The sequence below is a fragment of the Acanthisitta chloris genome, unplaced genomic scaffold (assembly GCF_000695815.1).
Source record: "Acanthisitta chloris isolate BGI_N310 unplaced genomic scaffold, ASM69581v1 scaffold6286, whole genome shotgun sequence".
Classification (NCBI taxonomy): Eukaryota; Metazoa; Chordata; class Aves; order Passeriformes; family Acanthisittidae; genus Acanthisitta; species Acanthisitta chloris.
Window position 1 is genome coordinate 33,654 of NW_008679764.1, and position 19,368 is coordinate 53,021.

Below are 19,368 nucleotides of genomic sequence, written 5' to 3' on the forward strand. Positions count from 1 at the left end.
AGAGGGGGAAAGAGAATGAGAGGGAGACACCACCCGTGGATGTGGCAGTGTCCTGTTGGTCCCTCTTCACCCTGAGCTTCTCGATGGTGGAGGTCCTGAGTCATTCTTCTGATGGTGGGGTCCCAAATCGTGCTTCTGGTGATGTGAGTCCTCCCTTTATACAGTCCAAATTCCAGGTATCCGTGGAGGCGTATTCCTAATTTCCATGTAAAGTGAGGATGGGCTGTGCCTTCGTTCACATGCTTCCTCAGGGTGGGGGTTTGGTGGTCACAGATACTGCCTGTCTGCTAACTCAGGATGAGCTTTGTTTGACTGAGAATATGTCTATACTGTTTGCAACAGTGGGAATTTTTGTCCGAGTATGTTAATCAGAAGATGCTAAGCAGATCTCACCTCTGCCAGGCTTGGAATTAGTTCATAGTAATCTCTTCTGTGCTTATCTCAAGTTGCCACTGTGATGGCTAGGGTGTCATATCTTAGGGCAAGTCCCTTTTGTGGCCTTTATAATGTTTGGGACAGGCAAGGTGTTCTGTAATTCCTTACATTCCCCTAGCACAGGGCTGGCAGCTGCATGTGCAGGAGGGGTTGAAAGAGCTAACAGGAGATCAGGGCAGTGTCAGAGAAACAGGAGTGACCATGATGTGGGAAACACCAAACTTACCCCCAACTCTTCCCCTCCAAATACTACAGCTATAGCAAAGATGGGAGTTGCATAGATAAGCTAGTATTATTGATACATAGAAATGTGAGGTTTTCAAATTTGTATATCCTTGCTGCACAGCTGATAGATCACAACTGCTAAAGAAAAAAACAACAAAAAACCAGAACCCCTCTCAAAGTTCAGAATAATTCTTAATAGTTTTTAAGAATAGCTAAGTTTTCATTTGTGCTTTTCCATATATGTGCCTATTAAACTTAGGTAACATGTAAGTTCTGTTTAATTTTTTCTTTTATGCTTTTGACTATCTAGTTTCCCTAGAAAAGAGTGACTGATAAAGTAGGTTTCAGCTTTTGAAATTATTGGGTTATCAGCATAATTATATCTGTTTTGAGTGAGATATAAGTCGGTTTGAAATATCTTTGTAGAAGACAAGCAAAGTATTTCTCTTTGTGTAAACCTCAGGAGAACTGATGCTGCTTAGGAATGGCACTCCAGAATAAAAGTTCTGTCCCCACAGAGAGGATTTGGAAGGGCAGCAGTGCCAGCAGTGCTGTTTTTTTAAGGTTGTTCACGTTGGGTGTGTGAAAAGCTCCTCTACTTGGTTTATGCTGAGGCTTGCACAGGAGGTCTGTGTGCTTTCCTGCTAGGATACCTGTGTGTGTACTTGTTGGGGTACCTACATGCACAGTACCAGCGGCTTAAACATAGTTTGGATTTCAGATCATAATGCATTTGTGCTCCAAGGTCTCTTCATTTCTGTTTTGAACTTCCCAGGTTTGTACCCAGTCATAAAGTGCTCTGAAGTGAAACAGTCTAGACTCTTTCTCCGGTGGGATCTTGTTTGTGTTTCCTTGTGTCCCAGTGGGATTGTGTTTGTGTTTCCTTGTGTCATTCATGCATCAAAAATATATGCTTAGTGTGTAGAAATACTGGTTTTCTCATCAGAGATATGAGTTAAAGATGGGGAACTCCTTTTACTTTTTAGCAATAGTACAGTCATTATTAACAGGCAAAGATCTTACAGCATGAACATCAAAGGCATCTGATGTTATTTGGAAACAGCATTTGGTACATCACTTCAAATTCTACAACTTGACTTTTAAGAAAGGCTCAGGAGAAAGCTCTTTCTTCCCCCCACCCCCTTGGCTTCTAAGGATCTTTATTTATCACCCTCAGGGGCATTACAGTGAGTAATTAGATTGGACCAGGAGAACGACTTAATTTTACAAGAAACTCATTAATTCATCCTATTTAAAATCTTCTCATTTCACCCCAAACTCAATTATGCTTGTAGTGGCAATGATCTGGAAAGGCATTGTCTCGTAGGTATTAGGGGGGCCACTGGAACTCCTGCAGTATTCATGTCGGGGAGACAAGGGTGACTCCCTTTCTTTGACTTTTAGGTCAAAAGAACTAGTTGCTGGGACAGCTTGACAATTAGAAAACCCTGATGAGCATTTGGAAGTAAAACAGCTGTACAATAACGGAGGGGTTCATGGTGCGGGGCAGAAAGCTCATCAAAAGACACTATCCAAACAATCGTGTTCTATAATTAACACACAAAAATCTGTTCAGAAATGGTAATAACAGTTAAAGAAAGCTGAGAAGATGCTGCCTACTTATGTGGCAGATGTGGTTTTGTTACAATCTGAGAAAGAAAATCCATCCTCTTAAAGACTAAGAACAGCATTAAAGGGAAAAAAGAAAAGTAACTTTTTGTGCCTAAGTGTGCGGTTAAAACATGGTCTTAAAATATTTCCAGAGAGAGAAGAGCTGTAGAAAAAGTAACCGGTGATGAAAGACATAAAATATGCTATCAAAGTATTTTTTCAAGTCTTTAAACAGAAATTTATCACTGAAATTTATAAACCTGACATTGAAATATCTCTTATTAAATCATTTGCTTTGCCCTTTATTTCACCAAGAATGCTATTTTAGGGTCTTGCTTTAAAGCTAGCTACAATCATTGACTTAAAAGAAGTTTTCCTTCTTCTGTTGTGTGTGTAGGGATATTTGATTCAAAATGGCATCTGAAGGAGTTTTGAAGTTTTCCTGAGTATATAGCTAATACATTTTTCTGCTGCAAAATTGGAAACTATGAAATGCACAGTTCCTGACATTTCAGCTAACTCCACAGAGTTTAGCTGTATTACTTACTTGACTGTGATGACAAATGCTTTTGGTGGTGCAAAGGTAGTGCATCACCACTACTGAAAGTAGTGCCCCTTTGGGGCAGAAGGGTGCAGTGGGATTGTGGTCTCTGTTTGGCTGTTGTCCTGCCCAGGCTGAGAGCCCTTTCCTTGCAGTTGTGTGGATACCTCAGACTGTGGCACAGGGATCGTTCAGGCAGTGTCTCTACAGCTAGCACTGTTGGCCTGTGCAGGATTGCATCCCACTGGGCTTTTTTTGCTGCTGCTGCTGCAAATAAGCATTTCAGAACATCTATGTCAAATTTTCTTCTAATATCAGTTCATTGACTTAACTAGATTTACTTGAGCAAACACATTTCTGTGCTTGTTTTATTTTTGCCCCGTTCATTTTATTATTCATCCTGATCAAAGATCACTATTTTCTTGGTTGCAGGTTCTCCTGAGCAGAGGCTGAGGCCTCAGGTAGGATGTTTCTCCTGGCCTTGGTCTCTGGTTGCCAGGGCTGCTGCCAGAGCAATAGCCAGCTCAGGGCTGTTCTGCTTGAACCTTTCCCATCCTGTCACTTCTCAGAGCCTGCCTAGCTCTGCCAGGCTCCAGGGTCTCTTGTCAAACCCACTCAAGTGTAGCTTTTTTAAAGATTGCCCCTACACCCAAATAAAAACAAATCCAACCCATGGCTTACTTTAAAATAGTTAAAACCTATTTAATACATAGATTTTGATATAGCTGTGTTTAAAAGAATGTAATTAGAGGCTCATTCACCATCATATGAGTTTTTAAATTCTGAAATTGCTGGCTGAAATTTTCTAATAGAAAATTCAGCATTTGGAGAGACCAAGCAAGCAGACTTTCCAGCCCACACATGTATTTTCTTTCTTTTTTTTTTTTTTTTTCTTTCTTTTTTTTTTTTTTTTTTAGGGAGCCATGAGTCTGAAAATCAGGTTTTAATGAGAAAATGGAGTTTGAAAAACAGCTTGAGAAAATTTGTGTCTAGATTTGACTGGAGTTCCATAATTCTTCAGAGCGACTTTTGCAGATTTATCATGTATCATTTTGGTAAATTTGGACAAAAAAAGAAGGGAAAAGGCAAGTAATAATTATCAGCCATGTCTGGCTGATCCTGTCTTGCTTTAAGAGAAATAGAAATCAAATTGATATTATTTTAGAATTCAAAGACATCAGCATAATTATTTCAAGCTGTTGTCCCTTTAAAACCAATGGGATTTGTTCTGAGGAAAAACTGTGAGGTGAAAATATTTTTGTTTGAGGATTTCCCTTGAATCTAGTGCAGCCGATTGTGACCGTGTTATGCTTCTGGGTGATCTGAATGTGAGAAAAGATTTTTCTCCTTTTTTCTTTGTGTTAAAACTAACAGAAAGAACTAATTAAGGCAAAGCTAAGAAACTGAACTTAGAGTTTGCACTGCACATGTGAACTAATCTTTTTACAATGGCATCTTTCGAAGACTGTGTAAGAATCCCATTCATGCTGGGGCTCACCCAGCAAATCCTTCCTAGAAAAGCATCCGCGTGAAGATTTGGCAGGAGCAATAAAGACTTCTAGGGAACAGGTTCTGTACAGGCTTCTTGTTTGCCTACGAAGTTATTAACCTTCAAAAAAAGCCCATCCGTAGCCTTAACAGGCACTGATTGTAATAGGTGTGTCCGCAGCACTTCATGCTAAGAACAGCTTTTACAGGATTAGGGTTGAGTTTTTAAGTGAAGGTACCACCGAGCTCTTGGGGGCAAAGCATCGCTGGTTTAGTGCAGCACATTCTCTAATGCCCTTTTATGTCAGTGCTGGAATGTGGTGAATCTCTAAGCACAGTAAAATGAAGAAAACTGTCTTCAAGAGTAGGTGATTTTTGAAGCAAAATGGCTGTGTGTGCTTTAGGAGCAGCCACTGTGTTTGGAGAGCTTCCTTCAGGTCTTGAAATATTAATGATCGTGGCTTAATATAGTAGAAAACAAAATACAGTGAATGAAATGGGGGGAAAAAAATCCTTGAGTTACAGAGTGTTGACCTTGCAGTGCCCACTGAATCCATCTATTCCCTTTTAAACCACTGAGTCTGAAAAGACAGGGAGGAGGAGGAGGAGGAATGGTAGCAAAAATCTTTACCTGTGACATTTTCCTGCCTTTCCAGCAGCATGTTATAGCCCAAGCAGGATCTTGGGCTAGCCTCATACTACGTTGTTGATTATCTAAGTATTTTATTACCAGGAAGATGCTAAAGACAGGTCTTTTTTAATGATTTCTGTGAACTATGATGTTCATATTAACAATAATATTAGAGTTTATATGTTTAATTTCAAAACCTTGAATAATTGAAAGAATTTTGTGGACAAGAGCAGTCAGCTTGTATTTCTCTTACACTATTTTTCAATGCCTTGTCTTTATATATGGCAGCAAGATTCTGCCTGTGGGTGTCTGTCCTGGTCATATACAGGCTTAGGCATATTTCTGATCTGAGCTGTGACAGTGAAAACTAGGAATAATATCTCAGATCAGCATCTGCCACTTGACTGCTGCTGTTGTTAAACCAGGCACAAGAGGACGTGTAGTGACAGTACAACTCGCTCACCAGATACTGCAAATCATATCAAAAAATGAAAGGTAATTTTTCATGGTGGGTTTTTTTTTTTTTCCTAGGCAATTCCCATCCTGAGCAGAATAAGCTGCTTTACAGGAGTTGCCTTTCCATACTGCCAGTGCCTGACTGATAGGCCCCATGTGGTGGGTTTGTGTTTGTGCTCAGGGACTATGTCTCTGGTTTGGAGAGGTTGGGCTTGACCCCTGCCAGAGCTGTGGTTCTGATTTTAATTGAAACTCCAAGACTGTTTGAAGCATAGCCAAAAAGCACCTTGGAAGTTGAACCTTATCTAATAACATGATGCATGTAAACTCTGAAAGCATAAATCTTAGTCGCTTGAGCAGTGTGTTTTTACAATGCAGGGACAGCCCCAGTGAGTGACACTGGGCTGATCTCCCAGTGCTCTTACAGATGGTGTGCAGCACATCGTAAAGTTAGGACTTGTTAAGGAAATTCCATAAATTGCTTTGGTTAATAAGAATGAAGTAACTTGCTCTTTTATAAATGTGTTGCTGATATCCCTCTCCATTTCCCATTGGAGCATTTTGTAAGAGAAGGAGGGAAAGAATGAGGGGGACTAAGGGAAGGTTGAAATTAAGAGTGAGCCCCGGGTGTATTGGGGCTCCCAACAGGAGCCTGTGAGTAGCAGAGGAACCCTAAAGGTAGCGTAGATGATAAATGATGAGCTGTGAGAGCGAGTCACACAGTAAATACTGGGAACAACCTTTCTGTTTTACTTGTTTGTATGCCTGGGAATTTTGTCTCTCTCTCCATAGTGCTAAAAGCCAGTGGTGATGGTGGGCTTTTATCTCTAGCCAAGAGAGAAATTTCTAGTATGACATACCTGTTAGCCACTATGAAAATGTGTTATTAATGCTGCTAATGAGTTTTTTCCAAATGATGTAAAAGTGTGTGAGCATTGCATTTATGGAGGTGATGTCACCAAAAGCTTGCCAACAGCACGTGGGACCTGATGGCAGTGGCACAGTTACTGCTATGCCCTGGCTTTGAGAAGGGGAGAGCATTGCTGATCTCCTCCCTTGGGGAAAAAGAGCCAAATGAATTCTGCCTTGCCAGGAGGGACATGTGCCATTTCCGGGCACGTTGGGCTGAGGGCCTCACTGCCAATCACAGTAGGTTCCTGTCCCACTCCCTCTTAAAAATTGGCAGTGCCTGACTGTCAGCTGCCATTCCTTAAGTGGTCATAGAATAAACCAATTGCACCCCTTTTGTCATGCTCTGTGTGTGTGTGTGTGCAGGTGGACATGGGTTAAGCTGCGCGCAACTCCACAGTGAGCACAAAGAGGCAGCTGATTTTCTGGCAGTGTCAATAGAAGAGCATAATTTAAAATTTTTTTTATTGCCATCTCCAAGCCAGCTTTTAAAATGGCTCTTGTTGGAATTAGAAATCAGTATCCCCTGACATAGGATTACTCATTAAGAGCATGATGATTGTTAATTCTTCACCTGGGGCTAAGAGGACATCATTAGATCTCTTTGAAATGTCTCCTGCCTTGATTTTGAATAAGTAAGCTAGCAATTTATGATCACAGCCCGGGCCAGTAACACTCTCCCTTCCTGTTCCTCCATCTAGCTTGCAAAATCGGATACTACAAGGCTCTCTCGACAGATGTTGCTTGTGCCAAATGCCCCCCTCACAGCTACTCCATCTGGGAAGGCTCTACCTCCTGCACCTGCGATCGGGGCTTTTTCCGAGCTGAAAATGATGCTGCCTCCATGCCCTGCACTCGTAAGTTGGTCTTTGAACAGTCTCTTCCCCTTTTACCATTCAGTTTTTTCTTCTGTCTTCCTTCACTGTTTTATGTAGGAATTACTGCCTGGAAATGTGTGTCTCTGAGAAGTGTTCTGGTTTTGAGAGCAGCATTCAGTAGCTCTCGCGGCCCTCTGCAAATGCAGTTTGCATTTTGGCTCACACTTCTGGGAGAGAAAGTGTTAGTTCTCAGCCCTGAATTTCTAACGATGACATGGTTGCACTGACCCTTGAGACCTCACAGTCTAAATAAATCAGGAGACTGGGAGCAGACACAGCTGCAGAAGAGTGACTCGTACACCTCAGTAACAGTGGTAGAAATAAAATAGATGTCTAAGTTACAGTCTGAGCACCTGGCCAGTAGATCACATCACCTTTCATCTCTTTAAATATTTATGTTTGTAGAAATTGTGAAAGCTTTTCTTGTAATTGTATGACCTAGGGTAAATAGGTAATATTTATAATCTCATTATATATCTAATTTGCTTGAAATATAGCTGGTGACTCTTGGGAACATAAGTGTTCATCTGAAAGGGCTGGTAATAATAAATCTTGAACTTTAATGAAACAACCACCCAAAGCATGGTTTATTTTTTCCTAGGTAGATAAATACATCATGTACAGCAAATGGAATTTGCTTTAGTTCAACCAAAATGCCTTCAGCAAGGAGAAGGAGAGGTGCATTGAGCTTACCCACGGGATTGTTGGAGCAACTGCTTGTCCTATGTGTTGGTTAATGGCTCATGCAGCCACGGACCTGGGATTCCAGGCATGTCCTGGTGTTAAATTGTGGTCATCAGGTTCTTTGGTTTTCACTTCTTTAGAAACAGAGCAGTTTGAAACAATAACTGAAAAGGTTGTAATTTACTAGGAGATATCCACGTGTGGCTTTCCCTGAAAGCTATTGGAAATGCTTCCAGGTTTTTGGAGTTCAGCAGTATATTTATGTAGAGAGTGTGTATCTGTCTGAATGAGGGAAGGCAGAGATATTTCTTTTGTAACATTTTAATATAGTGCAAATTAAATCTGGAGAGATGACTCACATTTATTTAAATCTTAATTTCTCCCTTACAAGGCAGAAACAGAGTATGTCCATAACTAAGCCAGCACTTGTCCCTTCCCCACACTGCCATGATTCCAGCTGTTCTCCAGTGATCTCCTCCTTTTCAGCAGCGAGCTTTGCTGGGTGGTGGTTGAACAGGCCAAGGCCTAACCAAGAGCAGCTGCTTTTGCTTAGTAGGAAGCAGCGTGGTCCATATATCCCCTGCCAAGCACTGACTGGGGACGGAGGTCTAACTGTATTGTGAAACTTTGCCTAAGTGGGCAGGAGCATGCTTTTCATAATATAATTTACACTAGAAGATATAAAACTTGACCATTTTGATAGGAAAAATGTCTTTCTGCAACAGCAAAACAATCATTTGGAATGTAGACCCTAAATAACATTATACCAGCAGAAGTTTGTCAAAGCTCTGGTCCTAGTGAGTGATGTCCTGACCAAATTGAAATCAAATTAGTAATCAACTCATTGAATTTAAATAGGCATGTGCAGTTAGTGAAGTATGAGGAGAGAGCAAAACATTTCCAGATGGGGAAATTGCGAGTAAGTGATATGTATGTTTGCTTGTATTGCAAAATGTACCCCTGCAAGCTTAGCCCTTTTTTGTCAATTCTCGGGCTTACTGCCTCACCCTTCTGGAGGTCGGTCAGAGTTGAAGTTACTGATCTTGGTCTTTTACCCTGAAAATATACAGAGGGAAGAAGCAAAGGCAAAAGACCCATGGTGATGGCCTCAGTCCTCATCTCTGCAACTGTCTAGGGAGGACTTGGCGTGCAGAGGCGAGCCAACACCACAGTTCCTGCTCTTGGAAAACAGGCCTGTCTCTGGAGGTCCAATTTCAAGCCTTTGAATTTTCCTGTGGCTTAAGGGCTACCTTTTTGTCTGTGAGCCAAGGTGAAGGAAGACACGGGTTATTTTGAGCTGGCCTGTGGGGCAGCTATGCTCCCCAACTCCCTGCTGTGCTCACTGATAGCCCCTCTTTGAGGTCTGCCCTAGCTGTGTTTGAAAGCTGCTGTGATGGTGGTACCTGCTCAGGCATGAAATGCAGCCCTGCCTGTGTTGTTGTGCAGGGAATGGGGTGCAAGGGGTTCTGGGGAGCAGTTCATTTGCCATACTCCACACACGCAGTGGTCTTCTGCCCATGCACCTGAGTCAAGGGATGGAGCATTTAGAGGGTTTCTGCTGAAGGAAGAGCCTTCGGAAGAAGGTGCCCATTTGTCTGACTTTCCTGACAAGATATGGAACCAGAAGGGAGAATAAACATCAAAGGTTCTTTCAGATGGATTCAGACTCTAATCAGTTCTTACCAGTTGGTTAAACCAGGTGACAAACCCAATTCCCTTGTGCTGACAGCCATAATAATCAGGCACCTTCTTTGTTCATTATGCTCTCTTTAACTCTGGTATTCTCATTCAGGCCTGCATTTAGTAATCGCTCAGTGTGACGGCACACTAATGAAGAAATAAAACACAGTATCTGAGATCCATTCTTCTAGCAAAAAGATAGACTCTGCTCCACTGGCTTGTAAAATCAGGTTTCTGTTCACTTGGAGAACTATTAGACCAGGTGAATAAAAGTAACATTGGGTAATTTGGAGAGAGCACCTGGAATGGACTGTGGATTGATCCTTTCTTTATTATTTCTAAACACTTTTTAAGATGAAGAACTTCAGCCTTCTTAAGATGTGTTTTTGTAAAGCTTTGACCCTTGGCTATTGATTTCCTTTAGTAGTAAACTGGCTGGCCTCGTCACTTATCTCACATTCTGGGTTGGGGGAGGAAGATTGTTAGGACTTTCCATTAGCCTGATTGTGCTAGTGGATGAGAGGGAAGATAATTCCCCTTCCTTTTCCTTTCTTACAGTTCCCATGGTAAGTGACAAAAGCGACAGCTACTTCCTGATGTGCTGGTCAGGCGAGGTGCTTCAGAGTTCTGTCATTCCATAATGCCACACTCTGACATCAGCATCCATTGCTGAGCTGTAAGAACTGTGCCTAACCTCCAGTAAGCTGGGCATCAGGCTCCTGAACAAATAACTCAGACTCTGAGTTTGGTATTCTGCTTTATTTTAGCTCTGCTAGCATGAGTAGTTATGTCTGGCTTAATGCTTATACAAGCAAGAGCAGAATGTGGCAGAGAGCGAGTGTAAGAGACAGTGGAGTGGACTGTGTCCAAGGCCACACATAGACACCCTGACATACATGTTTAGTGATGCATCTTCTCCCTCAAACTTGCCTCATGGGGACAGTCATCAATGTGTCTGTCACCACTGAGGGGCAGAGCCACCCTGGATCTGCTGCTTTGGCCAAACTTGGGAATTTAGACTTTCAGCCCTGAAGCACATTGGGCTTGTCAGCTGTGTGCGTGGGCATGGAGAGGGTATGATTGTCCTGTAACACGCTTGAGCACAAGCCGTGGAAAACACGGATGCCTTTCCTGTTTGGAAGCATTACAAAAATAATGTCAAGGCAACTCTTCAGACCTTCATTATATTTCAGTACTTGCTAGGAGGAAGGGTCTTTCATAAGGTTAGTGATGTAATGGAGAATAAATTGGCTTGCCCACACATAAATCCTTGAGGCTGGAAAACAAATCAGTCTCAATCATGGTCCTTGTCCCTGGATTTCCTTCTCCATAAGGAGATATGCTGTGAATTGCAGCCTGGCACAGGCAGGTGCAGTTCCCACCCAAATTAGTGGGAGTTGCTCCTGCATCCCCACCGTTAATGAGTTGGGGTCTCCAGCTCTTTCTTAACAATGTGCACATTATGAACGAGGATGGGACAGTTTTGTATTGTTTATATTGTCTGTTCAATTCAAATTATTAATGATTTTTAATTGGGAGCCCTTTACAAAAGAGAGATTACCAGCAAAGACTGTCCAGCTTGAAATCTGTCTAAGTAAATGACCCTGAATAATTTAGTCTGTTGTGCCACCCAAACGGTGACTGATGGATTGATATTTTGTCATGGCCTGAAATATTTTGAAGCAGTTGCATTTAAGACAGTTCATATCAGAGAAGCTTAGAGATAATAAGAGCAAATTTAGTGAGATGGAAGAGAAAAGTGCCTGGTTTAAAAGGACCTTCTCCAGTTGAGGTTATCAAGAAACCGAATAGCCTGACTTCAAACAGCAAACATCACTTACTTGTCTTTACATTCCCCTCTTCTAATTGAATTTAGTGCACTGCTGTATTTCCTCCAGAAAGTATATTGTTTTTAAATTACCATTTCAGTGTTATTACTCAAGGCTCCTGCTTCTAATGCTTTCTGACAGTTATCAGCATAATGAACCATAATGAAATGATGAGCAATCTACAGTGGAAACTCAATGTGGATTCCACTAGAGCTGTGTGACTGTGCTGTTAAAATTTGAATGCACATTAAAATAACACTGTCCTTATTTGCTTCCAAGGTCAAGGCTTAAAAAAAAGGTCCATAAGGTCTAAACATGTCAATTTTGTAAATATTGCAATCTAGTATATACACCCTTAACACAATCTTGTGTTGCATTTAATGTAACTCAGAGATAAATATTTGACCTGCATTTTCAAAAAAGTGAGTTTACCTACCTAATAACTGTGCTTGCAAATGAGTAATTACACAGGAGCTGATTATTTGAGCATATGTTTATAAGGATTGCTTAGACTTCTAAATAAACAAATGTGCTCTTTTTCCTTCAATTTGACGTGTGCCTTTTGTAAGTTTCCAGTCAGATGGTGATTACCACTGTTCAAACTGTTAGAAGTAAAGCAAGTAGGGTAGACCACATGGTTGTGCTGGTTAGTGCATTGGAGGTGACTTTGCACTGGCTTTGCCATGCTTCCTTCCCAGGACTTGCGCACTTGTGCTGGCACTACTGCAGTCCAACCTCTGCTGTTGGAGCCTGTTCTCTGTAATATGAAGTATATGCCAATATATCCTCTGATCTTCAGAATTTAAATGTATGACATAATAATTCTTCCGCATCTTTATATATGTTCATACCGAAAGTAAATTATTTTGTTCTTAAAACATCATATGAGATTGTTCATTATGTAAATAGTACATCAAAATGCCTTTTAAAACTGTAGTATGGCAGAGAATGATTTTGCTTCTCCAAATAGGCTGGGAAAATAGACCATCCATGGCTGCATCGCTGCCAGACTGAGAGAAAGGGATTGTGAGTGATGGGAATCTCAAAGGAGAAGGCTGTCTCCCCTCATCTGTGGTGACGGGCTGAAGGAATTGAATAAGAAGGGGAGTTGTTATGGCTTGAAGAGAAGAGACAGAGTAATTTGACAATGTGTGTTTATAATCAGTAGCCTTAAAATCATCACTCCTTTAAATGCACCAACTGTTTATTAGCTGTCTTCTGATATTCTGGCCAGAGCCTTAAATTAACAGAGACATTTACTCAATTAAGTGGGGGCTTTGATTTGGTTAGTCAGGACCCAGTTCTGTAGAGTTGTTGAAGTAAATTAGAGGGCAAACAGAGTAAGAAATTCAGCAGTTGGGCCAATGACAGAACAACTAAATTTTCTGGTTGGATTTCTTTCCTGTCAGACTGTCAGATAACTTTCTGGTATCTGCACTGGAATTCTTTTTATCTCAAAAGTGTGAGAGAACACAGGTGGTTTTGTCTGCAGCACAGTGTACTAGAGTAGATGCGATAACATGTCTTAGCATACGTGGCAATGCAAAATGTTCTTATGTGGCAGTTTTTGGAAGAGAAGCTGTGAGCCTACAGGGGTGGCACCTGCAAGAATCAGTTTTCTCACACCTCTGCCAGTGGTAACTGGACTTCTTTGCTTAACTCCCTTAGCCTGAAAAGGAGGTACCAGTTGGATTGTTCTCCACGTGAAAGGAACAAAGCCTATTGTGAAGCTGGTAACCAGGGTTCTTTTGGCAAGTAAATAGGAAATTGTACGTGCCAGTAAAATGGGCATTTTGTCATTGGCACTGGTCCATGATCACTAGCTTGGCAGAACTCACACTAAAGTCAAAGGAATCTTGCCCAAGTAAATAAATGAAGAATTGTTTACCAAGTCATTTGCCTTATTATAACCTAGTTGTAATGCTAACCGTGCACGGAGAGGAGAGGGGGGTGGAAACGAAGCAGATGACTGATATTCCAAGTGGCTGCTGCATCTTGTGGACTGTTGGCTTTGGTCTCACCAGTTGTAAAAATACATAATCTATAATGATAAATGGTCAGGAATAGCCAAGTAGACAACAAGTGAGGGTTGTCCGAACTGCCAGTGCTTGTGTAAATTAGCCCACAGCAACAGGAGACCTGTCCACAACTGCTGGAAGAAACAATTAGTGGCAGCAACATACACAAACTGTCACAGGAAAGTGTGGGCTTTATTTGTAAGCCTAAACATACAGGGCCCAGGTGTTTACTCTGTGTTATAACTTGTCTTTCAGATGGTTAGAGATCAACAACAAAGGCTTATCTGAAGGGCATCAGAGCTCACATGCTGAAACATCATTGACAGTTCCACAGTTGTACAGGTTTAATGAAGTTTTATGAGATGGAAAAGAGGAGGCCAAAGTGCTTTTTCTTGAAGGCTGTGCCTGGCACTGCTTTGCCAGACATTTTAGTGAGTGAACTTAAGGAGTTTAAAGACATTGATTATTTAATAATTACTTTCTTTGCATCCCCTCTGAAACCAGTAAACTCTCTATTTCATGCTAAGCCCTGCCTCCAGGGAGATGAATTCTAGGATCAGGATCAAGTTAAAGAGCATTGATTAGAGTTGTTAAAGGCTATCCATACAACGAGGCCTTGTTGAGAGAGCAGCAGTGTGGCCATATCGGTGAGGTTGGAGACACAACTAACAGCCTTAGGAGAGCTCAAGTGCTGCCTCTCCATGCCTGAACCAGCCTCTCTAAAGGTACTTGATCTCCTCCCAGTGACATTTCATTGCTCTCTGCAGCTATGCCTCAAAGAGCTTTGGAAATGCTCATTGTATGGATCTTTTATTTTTTACACCTCTTTATTTGTTCTCTTCATTCTCACCGTGTTGTATACAAAAGCTGGCTCTTAGATCTTGCATAGCTGATGTGCTAAACTTTTCACCACTTCTGATAGTGCATTTCTAGTTAGGTTGTCTTGCTATTAGACACTTGGATGCTTGCTCCCAGGTGCCTGCTGCTCCTTTAACTTATCAAAGGCTTAACTGCTCCTCTGTAGTATAGCCAAGGCCAAGCTGTCGATTCAAAACAGGCCAGTTCATACCAGGCTCCTTTTAAGCAACGGTGAGTCATAGCAACCTTCCCCATTGTATGAATCTTGTTTATTATGTAGCAAATTAGCTCAAGATTTCTGAATACTCTGAGTTCCCTTTGAAATCACTGAAGATGAAGAGGGTCAGCATCTCTGGAGCAGGCTCATAAAGAGGATCCTTTTGTCAGTGCTGGTCCCAAGCCCATTGAAGCCTGCTGGTCTGCCTGATTGATTAGCAAACACCTGTAGCTGGCACATGGCTGCATTTAACTGTGTGTTTGTAGGGTTTTCTTGGTTTCAGGGTGAAGTTAGAAAGCTTCAAACTGCAGAGGTTGTCATATTATTTTTACTGTTTTTAGAATAATTTTTAATCCTTCTCAAGCTAAGGTCTGCTTTTTCTGCCTCAAAAAAGAGGTGATATTTGCTTCAAGGAGAGTGCGGGAATGGTTAAAGAAGATTAAAGTCTTTTCTACATGCTTGAGGTTTTCTGATGTCTAGTGGGAATTGCCAGTGAAGCTTCCTTCCGATTTCACACTGTCAGACAAACCCAGGCCGAATGCAGTGTGACAACCCACTTGAAAATAATTATCCAGTGCCCTGGCTGCAGAGACATCCGTTACCTGATAGAGGAATGTGCTTTTACACACGTGCCCACACAGATGGAGCAAATTATTTGTTTAATCATTTGCTCCTTCCAGGGCTCAAAAGCTTCATCCTGCTTGTTTTACTCAGTCACATACGTATCTTTTGAAAGTATCTTTCTTTTAAGGGAGCATATATTTTAAATGCACTGCACTGGTGACTGACAGGATGCTCCTAACAAAGGCTTGCCTTCTTGAGGGTATGTATTTGAAATATCTCCATTAGCACTTCCATGGAGAGAGTGTGGGTTTCATCTTGCGTTTTTAATAGATCTCCTCCCACAGCCAGATCTTTCAAGATAATAAATCTCAACTATACCATAGGTTAGTGGTAAACATATGAGGTTACAGTCCAAATACTGATAATATCACTGCAGTCCTTAATGGGTAATGTTGCTGCCAAAATAATCCACTACCACTGTTAGTGGCTGAGGGCTAAGCTAGTGGAAAAAAAAAAGGAGTTTGTGAAGGAGCTCTCTGCCAGGGGACAGGCTGTGATAGAAAAGTGCAGACAGGCAGCTGTTTGTGGCTAGAGAGCTTTATTTTGGGTGCCATCAGAGTAGGTTTCTTTTAAGTGCTAAATTCATTTTAAAGGCATTAAATGTCAGAACCTTGTGTTTGAAGTGCTTTTTTTGCTTTGTTTTGTGATGTTTTTGTTTTTCAACCTAAGAAGATAGTATATAATGATTACTTGTGTCTGATAAAATTGGCCAAACTAAAGCCCATGACTTTATCTTCAGTGCTTTGGCCATGGGAACTCTGAGAAAATGAATTTTTTTATTTGCACATAGGTTTGGTGAACAAAATCTGTTTGCCAAAAATTTGGAGCTTCTGGTTGTCTAAAAATGGGATTCTGGAGTCCTATCAACCTGTGGCAGCACTGAACCAAGTGGCAAGGTCCTCCTTATTTCTTGTCATTTTATGGGACAGCAAAGTCACTCAGGGTCTGTTTTGCTGGGAATAATTTCTTTCTCATCTCCTTTCTCTGTGCTTTAATCCACACCTCCTAACCATTCGCTGTTGCTGAACTGAATTAACTGGTTTAGTGAAGACAGTATTCTTTATGTCAAACAAGTCTGTCTGGTCTGCTTGTAGAAAACTGTAATTGAATTTACCGCATACACCCACAGAGACTTTTAGAGAAGCACCTTGCTGGGCAGATCAGTAATAAAAAAGGAAGATGTAAAACCAGGGACATTAAAACCTTTGTCATAACCATTTAAATGCAGTTCCCTAGCACAGTGCACTTACAAGTCTATCTTCAGATCCCAGGGTTGGTTTCCAGAGGTATTTTTCAGTTGCGTAGTTCTGTCAGGTTTACAGCTGTAGGGAGAAAGGGTGGGCTGACTTGGTTGGAGTCTGTCTGCACACCCAACCAATCGTGCCCACCTGCCTGTCTTTCTGGAGTCCTTCCAGCTCCAGGAGCCTAGCTACAGTATGTTCTCTGACATGGGTTTGTGGTATATGGCATTTGTCAGGGGAGGCACTCTCTCCTTTTAACTCATGGCTTTGTGGTGGTTCTGAGCTTGCAGTCCTGGTGCACCCTGGTTAGACCCCAACCTTGGGCGTGTGGGAGCGTCCTGGGGTCTGTGCTTCCCCTTTGGTGTTTATGAAGGGCTGGGCACACTGATCCCTGAGGGCAGCAGGAACGTTTACTCAGTTGCAGCTAATTGTTTTTGTGCTATTTGCCTTTGGAATAGTTCATTGCATTCAGGGTAGACTTTCTTCCTCCTTGGTGGAATGATTTTTGCCAGATTCACTTGGCTAAACCTCCTACACTTGTGCTGTTATGCTTTGGGGACAGAAAGAAGGGGCTTTGGGCTAATGTTCTCAGCAGGATGGTAACCAAATGACAGGCAAACAACCTGTTCATATTTGAATCAACAACCTCTAATGTTCTCTCTGTGTTTAGGGCAGCTGATTTAAATGAAAAATATTATTCTCCTTGCAGCTAATCAGTTTACTGAGATTTCATTATGCCCAGTGTTAGTCTGCAGCCTGGTTTGCTTGGCAGCTGTGGCCCCTTGCCTTCTGCACCCCACAGGTGCTAGTTCAGTTCTGGAGAGTGAGTTCATTACTGGGTCTTCATTGCGGAAGCTGTTTGTGAGTCACTCCAGTACTTGGTCCAGGCTTGATCCCTGGTATGCATCACTGAGGCTCATTAGCTGTGCCCACAGAGAGCTGGCACACAGGTAATGGAGTACATGCAGATCTCCTGTGGTCTGGAAGGTAGGAGGGAGACAGGTGCTGATATGTGCCCTTGACATGGTTTTCACCAGGCCCTTATCGGTTTTACAGGGGCATGTGGGAGGCTTCTGACTGGAGAGAGACTCGAGTGTTTTGTGGGAAGGGTGGGAGAGAAATGTTGATGGATGAGAAGTTAAAATGCTGCCTGAAGTAGTAGAAAGAGTGCAAAAATACATCAGTCCTTTTAGTACACGTGATGCTCATGCTATTAACTCCTTAAAAGCTCTTGTTTACCTGAATGTTCATTTGACATAGAATGCAACATTGTCCTTAAGACAGACAGCTCTGTCTGTGGGTGAAATATATATATATTGGCTATAGCTTATTGCAGCAAGAGAAAGCCAGACAATCTGCATTGCCCAATACACTTAAGTAGATATAATAGGAGGGTTGAGGAAGATAGCAAGATTAGCTTGATGGAGATTATTTGTTGCTAAAGAGACTCTTCAGTGTTCCTCAGCCCTGACACACAATGATCTGCTCCACCCAGGCCCTTTCCATTTGCTTCATGGCTCAGTTAATTTTGATGGGTTTATTGTGAAGCAAGATTTATGGAGCCCCAGGAAGGAATAAAATTAAAAACTTCCGTTCCCTGTGTTCCCACAGAGGAGTCCCCCTGTGTCTGTTCATGGTGCTGGGAGAAGGATCTGATGTTTAGGCCCTATGATCAAACGTGTGCCTTTTGTGGCACTGATGTGAGAAAAGTGGCTCTGCAGATCTGTCCCTCAGATTGTGTCGTCCTAGGCAGGGAAAAACAACAGCACCTGTCTTCCTAACATCATAAAAAGACCTTCAAAATTAGTTGGTTTTCAAAATTAAAATGTCTAGTTTTTACTTTTTTTTTTTTTTCCTGTAGGAACTGTGACATTTTTAAGCTGTGCTGGGCAGTGTGGCAGCATTAGCTGCTCTATGCTTCCAGAGTGCCAAATGGCCCATGCAATAACATGCTTCCATCAGCAGGAGTTTTATGAAAATTGCTGGAAATCATGGGACTTGTGACAAAATCAGACCTTGGTGGTGATTCAGAGGCACAGCTCCCTGTCTCCCCTCTCATCTGCCCCGTAGCTAGGTTTTTCTGCTGGAAAACACAGAGTTTGTGTGACTGTGGTGGTCTGGCTGGCAGGACACTGTTCCTGTGGGATCCTGCTAGCTGGGTTTGTCCAGGAGCTGTGCTGGCACTTGCAGCCTGCCATGGCCCTGAAAGGGCTTCCGTCTCATCTAGCGGCAGCAGCTCTGCTGTCAGAAACAAAGAAAATTCTGATCACCATTGAAGGAGCAGATACGCCCCATGTTTCAACATCTGAAACCAGGCCCATCAATCTGAAGGTAATCCCCACTCCCAGTGCCAACAGCTCCATTGATGACTATGCTCCAGAAAGAAAAGAAATTGCTTTTCCCCTGACTGTAATGTCAGCCCACCATTTGGAGACTCCCCCGCATCTTCCTTTTCATGCTGGAGGTGGTGCACTCATCTCTGTGACCTGCAAGCATCTGCTTCCCTGGTTTTCCGCTTCGTCGCATCTCTGTTTAGACACTGCAATGCCCTGTCCCACATACTAATTACTGACTTTTTGCTTCTGAGGAGCTTGATTCATTCTGGCACATTTTCCCATGTGAAACTGGACCTAGAGCCTTGGAAAATATCTTAATGGACATCAGAGTAACTCTGAGTTTAACCCCAAACTGACTGCTGTATCTGAGCTAAGAGACACATCTTTCAGGCTGCAGCTGTGGCAGTATGAACCCTCCTCATGTGGAGGACTTGGCTTCAGGAATACCCCCTGAAATGGGGATATTCTCAGCCCTGGCAGAGCTGGGTGCTGTGCAGGGAGGGAGATGTTTACACTGGCATCACCTTATCTCAGCTCTTCTGGCTGTGCTCTTGAGTCAATGCTCTCACACCTGTGATTGCAGCAAGTGAATGCTCTGTAAGAAAACGCCTTTTGCTTTTTCTCACTATAAGGCTCTTGCCATTTCCCATAGGAGGAGTTTCTGTTCAGGGCTTGCTGCTACCGGGTACTGCCCAGCCTCTGGGAGG

The 19,368-nt window shown here is 42.3% G+C and overlaps 1 protein-coding gene across 1 annotated transcript in view; it reads left to right on the forward strand.

Moving 5' to 3' along the window:
- Positions 1 to 19,368, forward strand: part of EPHA4 (EPH receptor A4) — a 103,109-nt gene that overhangs the window by 33,301 nt on the left and 50,440 nt on the right. Inside the window, exon 3 of the mRNA XM_009077442.1 lies at positions 6,998 to 7,153. Coding sequence (XP_009075690.1) covers positions 6,998 to 7,153 — 156 coding nt within the window. The remainder of the gene's footprint in view (positions 1 to 6,997; positions 7,154 to 19,368) is intronic.